The following is a 5,560-nucleotide window of genomic DNA, read 5'->3' on the forward strand; positions in this document are numbered from 1 at the left end:
GGACAACTAAAAATATATAGAAAAAATTAGCCGGGCATGGTGGTGCATGCCTGTAGTCCCAACTACTCGGGAGGCTGAGGCAGAGGATTGCTTGAGCCCAGGAGTTTGAGGTTGCTGTGAGCGAGGATGATGCCATGGCACTCTAGCCCGGGCAACACAGTGAGACTCTGTCTCAAAAAAAATAAATAAATAAAAAGACCTTTCCATGCAAAGGCATTTCCTCCCTCCCTTCGCAAATAATGCTATGTCCCATCACTGGGACAGGTCCCAGGGAGATACAGGCGAGCAAAGCTGACATGGTCCAGGTCTCAGCTCGGGTTGCTGTAACGAAATGCTGCAGACTACGGGGCTTAAACATGTTTCTCGGGGTTCTGGGGCTGGCAAGTCCAAGATCAAAGAAAGAGCCAGTCAGTTCAGTTCCTGGTGGAGGTCCTCTTCCTGGCTTGCAGACACAGCCACCTTCTCCCTGGGTCCTCACATGGCCTTTTCCTCAATGAGAGAGAGAGAGAGAGAGAGAGAGAGAGAGAGATCAGGCCTCTCTCACTCCTCTTACAAGTGCCCTAGTCCCATCAGGGAGGCCCCACTTGCATGACCTCATCTAAACCTACTTGCCTCCCAAAGGCCCCACCTCAAATGTCAGCATGTGAAAGTAGGGGATGCATGAACATGCAGTCCATGATGGTCAGTGTCCTCAAAAGCTTGTGGTCTGGTCTACATGAGAGGTAGACCACAATCAGACCACACAGTGAACATATCAGAATAATTATAAATGTGCCAGTGATGCTTCTCAATGAAAATTAAAAGAAGTCGTGTTCCATGTTTATCATCACTGAAAACTACTCACCAAGCACATTGAGTGCCTGCCGCTTCCAGGGCTTCAGCAGATGTAGCCCGTGCTCCAGTGTCTCAGTGTCTGTGCCCATGTCACGGGAGGGCTTTGTAGATACGCCATCAGATACTTCTGTTGACAGCCAAAATTTTAACATTTTCTGAAATGAATTTCACTGTGTTCCTTACAGTTTTGTCTATCTTTCCTATAGGTGACATACACTAATGAATTCATTGCTGCCTCTGGGGCAAAATTGTTTTAGCCTTTTTAAGTGTTGATTCATTAAAATATAGATCAGTTTAAAGGAATATTTGATGAATGATTGATTTATTTTAAAATAGCTCTGTAAATTCCATGAACTTATTACTACTTAAATGAAATGTATTTTCCCTTGCAATTAATCTGTCTCAGTTGTCAGTATTTATGTCCTAAAATTGCTTTTTGGTTGTCAGTTCAAGTCATTCATTTAACTGTAAATATTTATTGAGTACCCACTGTGTACCCAAAGCTCTGTTAGGTGCCAGGGGTATAGCTATGGACAGTCTTTGCCCCCAAGGATCTTAATGTCAAAAGCAAAAGAAGCAAGGACTAAAAAAGCCTAAATAACTTTTCCTTTGGACAAATTCTAGCCTTTTTAGACAGACAGCCCTGGCTTGACCACTTCATGGCTTTGTCAGCTTACTTGACCTCTCTTGACGTGTTTCTGAGCTACAACATGGAGATAATAGCTTGCATGGTTATTACAGTGAGAGACTGATGGGTAGACAAGTCCCATTAGACACAAAAGATGTAAAGTTTTTAATAGCAACAAACGCAGAAACTACGGAGATCGTCACACAAAGCAGAAAATAATGTGGTTCGCTCCTCAGTGGAGGTCCTGCCATCGAGGTCCCAAGGTTCCTCTCAGGACGTCCAGCTGGTAATGCCACTCATGTCAAGAGAGGCTTCCAGCAGCTGTGAGGTGCTCCTTTGCCATTTTCATGGCAGGGGATTAACACCCGTCCAGCCTTCTCATACCCATGTTGTTTAGCTCTGGCCGTCTGCCTGTCTGCACCACGCCATCACGTTCCCGAGTGTATGCCCTGAGCTTGGTGAAGCCCAGGAAAACGTCCTAGGAGCAGTCCTCAGCACACTCAGGGGGCAGGCCCACCTGAGGTCCACACCAGCAACACGAGTACCTTACTCACAGCTTTGACGATCAATGAGTTAAAGCTTATAGCATAGTGCTTAGCACAAAATAAGCGCTTAGCACAAATGCACTCATTGTAATAGTTAGTGTTACTACATCATTAAATTAATTATACATTAATGCATAGATACCATTATCAGTCTCAGTGAAATAAACATTAGACATTAAACATTAGAAATAAAACATTTCAGGAGCATCTTCTTTTCTCAGTGTGGTTAGATAACATGATTACATAACCAAATGTATTTTCTCTTTGGTCAAATCTAATCCTAAACTGTCTCTTCTAAATTTGAGAAAATCATAACAATGAATCTCTGCTACCTCTTCATTTTCCAGAAAAGTAAATGAATATTATCTTTTTTAAGTCCCTCTCCTACAACCAAAACAACAACAAAATCCCCACAAATAGTGAAACAGTGATTTTGCTGGTGTTATTTAAAAATGTCCATACAACATATAACATATTCATTCTGTAGTTAGTCACATTTCAGTATTAGAGGTCTAAAATTCCTACAGTAATAGCCAGCTAAGTTTCTACTAAATAGTTTTTGTCACCCCCTCAGTTATTTAACTGTTTCTGTGTTTTAGTTCTAAATATATCCTATCCTCCTAAAACCAGTTGAGGCAGTGAGGTTTGCCGGAAACCACAGCCCTGGCTCCCCCTTGGTCAAGGGTCCCGGTCCTCGGTTGCAGGTACTGTTTGGCACGGCCGACGGGCAGGTGATCGTCATGGACTGCCACGGCAGGATGCTGGCCCATGTCCTCCTGCACGAGTCTGATGGCGTCCTGGGCATGTCCTGGAACTACCCCATCTTCCTGGTGGAGGACAGCAGCGAGAGCGACACAGACTCGGACGACTACGCACCTCCCCAAGGTACTCGTGGGCCCTGCTCTCCTCGTCATCTGCCAGCAGGAAGTGGGAGAGCATTGAGAGGACCAGACCCCTCTAGAGGAGGGAGGGTGAAGTCTGCCGTATGCACAGCACCCGAACTCCCTGAGAAGCGCTCTCGAGCTGAAATGCAAGGCAGGACTGGCCTCATGTCTCTGACCTGTGTCCCTCTGCTGTCCCTTGTCTCAGAGTCACTGGGCTGGTTGATTTCACTCTGTCAGCTTAGGCTTCCCAGACATGAAATGAGACGCTCGGCTCTTCCTGTGTCCCTGGAGGATTGTGGGGCTTAGTTGCTTAGTGAGAATGAAGAAAGCTAAAGGTGAAAAATTTTATGCTGTTAATATAATTTGATATGTGGTATATCCAAATCTCTGCTGTTATTAAAGCCTGCAGCTTTCGTTGCATGAGGAGAGGATTAGTCTGCCATGGTGAAGGCCACACCTTGAGCAGAAACTGCACGTCCTCGTCTGTCTGCTTTATTTCAGGCAGAAAGAAGCTCTCCCCTTCTCAGTTCAGAAGGCCCACGCCTCTCCATATGCCCCACTGTGGCGCTGGATACCTCGGTGGGGGTAATTCCAAACCCCAGCCTCCTCCACCCCTAGCTGGTTCCCAGAATCAGTGCTCAGCATTGGTCTAGTCAGGGGGTTGGTTATTCACCGATATCCCATCCCCTGCATGCACTTCTTTTTTCTTAATTGACATTTAGTAATCGTACCTACTTGTGAGGTACACAGTGGTGTTTCGATGCATGTAATGTATAGTGATCAGAGCAGGGTAATTAGTGTATCCATCATCTCAAACATTTATCATTTCTTTGTGTTAGAAATGTTCTGGCTACTTGAAACTGTGATACATTATTCTTAGCTATAATCACGCTATAGTGGTATAGAACGTTAGAACTTACTGCTCTTATTTAGCTGTAACCATCTGTTTTTTAAGAGAAAAATGTATTATGAAATGGTGGAAGGGAAGGGCTCCTTGATTGGAAGCGGACACAGTGCTGCAAGCTTCTGCCCTGCCTGGCACAGCTGTGCTCACGCTGCCGTGTGCCCTCAGCAGTCAGAGAGCGTGTGCTGGATGGTTTCCAGCCTTTTCCTGCCACCACGGGGCATGTCCTGTGAAAGCTGGTCCCAGGACTAGTGTAAGAATGTTCTCCCCCATCAGTGTCTGTCTGCATTGGTGCTTGCAGTGCTCTTGTTTCGTTTTCTCCTTCCTGTCACAGAGACACAGATAGTGTTCTGCTTCACAGCAACACACGTGTGTGTGTACACGTATTCATTCATTCATTCATTTTAGGAGAAGGTATTCACACATGAAAGAAATGAGATTGGTGGTAGCATTCTAGGATCAGTGGGTCTAGGGAGGGTGTTTGTGGGTGTTTCTCACACCCACAAATCCATTTGGGAGTTAACTACCCCTTTCCTAATAGGATGCCGGCCTTGAGGGAAGTGTTGGTCATATTTCTACAGCCTCATAGCAATAAAGCCAATGTCTTTATAACATGGCCTCAGCATACTTTTCAAACAGAACTGCTCTTTAGTAGGTTGAATCCAGTTCTACTTATCCCCATTTTAATACTGAAAGAAACAAGGTCCAGAGACCAAGCTTATGAAGCAGGTCCAGAGCACGTCTAGGAACAGAATTCAGTCCCTGGTTGTTTCCCTGACCAGTTGCCCTTCTCAGAAGCAGTGGGGCAATTTAGAGGATGTCAGGTGTTGCCTTTCAGAGGTACCGGGGTTCTCGTAGGCAGCCCAGGGAATTTGAGCACAGAGGTAGATCCGAGGCAGTGTCCCAGGGTGATGCAGAGAGGAGCGATGACTGGGCTCGTCTGCAGGCACGTGGCAGGCCCAGCCTGGGCGGCTGCTGCGGGGGGCTCAGTGTGGCTGTGAAGCCTACAAGAGCCTCCTGAAAGAGCCCCGATTCACCCAGGTGTATGGGAAGGACTTCCTTTTACTTTTTCAAACAACCTGTGAGACACCTCGTCCTTGGCCCATCACGGCCCTTTCCTTAAAACCCGGACGAGAGTCCCTGAACTTACCAAGCAGTTTCTTTGTGCTGGCCATGCACTGCAGATACGGCAGAGTTCTTTATGAGCCACGTCCAACATCAGCCTTCTCCCCACATTCGGCGTCTCTCATGGTAAAAACCTAAGCAAGAAGGAACTAATGGTGGCTATTGTGGCTGCTCATTTCCTATAACGTTCATTGGAAGAGCATTTAGTATTGAAAAGCAACTTTTTTCTGTGTTTTAGAGCAGAATTAAGAAAATATTTTTGGCTGGGCATGGTGGCTCACACCTGTAATCCTAACACTTTGAGGGAGGGGGAGGCGGGAGGATTGCTTGAGGCCAAGGAATTTGAGACCAGCCTGAATAAGATAGCCAGACACCTTCTCTACAAAAACCAAAAAAATTAGCTGATCGTGGTGGCATGCGCGTGTAGTCCCAGCTGCTTGGAAGGCTGAGGCAGGAGGATCACTTGAGCTCAGGAGTTTAAGGTTGTGGTGAGCTGTGATGATGCCACTACACTCCAGCCTGGGTGACAGAGCCAAACCCTGTCTCAAAAAAAAAAAAAAAAAAAAAACCCCACATTCATCTCGCTTCCCACTGTCCTTGTATGTTATATAACAAAAATAATTTACATTTATACATCGTT

General features: G+C 45.9%; 1 protein-coding gene across 2 annotated transcripts in view; it reads left to right on the forward strand.

Annotated features, from left to right (window-relative positions):
* Nucleotides 1-5,560, forward strand: part of TULP4 (tubby like protein 4) — a 158,604-nt gene that overhangs the window by 103,933 nt on the left and 49,111 nt on the right. For both annotated transcript variants that reach the window (XM_012646853.1, XM_012646852.1), the window contains exon 4: nucleotides 2,712-2,892. In XM_012646853.1, the coding sequence (XP_012502307.1) occupies nucleotides 2,712-2,892 (181 nt within the window). The remainder of the gene's footprint in view (nucleotides 1-2,711; nucleotides 2,893-5,560) is intronic.

The sequence above is a fragment of the Propithecus coquereli genome, unplaced genomic scaffold (assembly GCF_000956105.1).
Source record: "Propithecus coquereli isolate 6110/MARCELLA unplaced genomic scaffold, Pcoq_1.0 Scaffold25, whole genome shotgun sequence".
Taxonomy (NCBI): domain Eukaryota; kingdom Metazoa; phylum Chordata; class Mammalia; order Primates; family Indriidae; genus Propithecus; species Propithecus coquereli.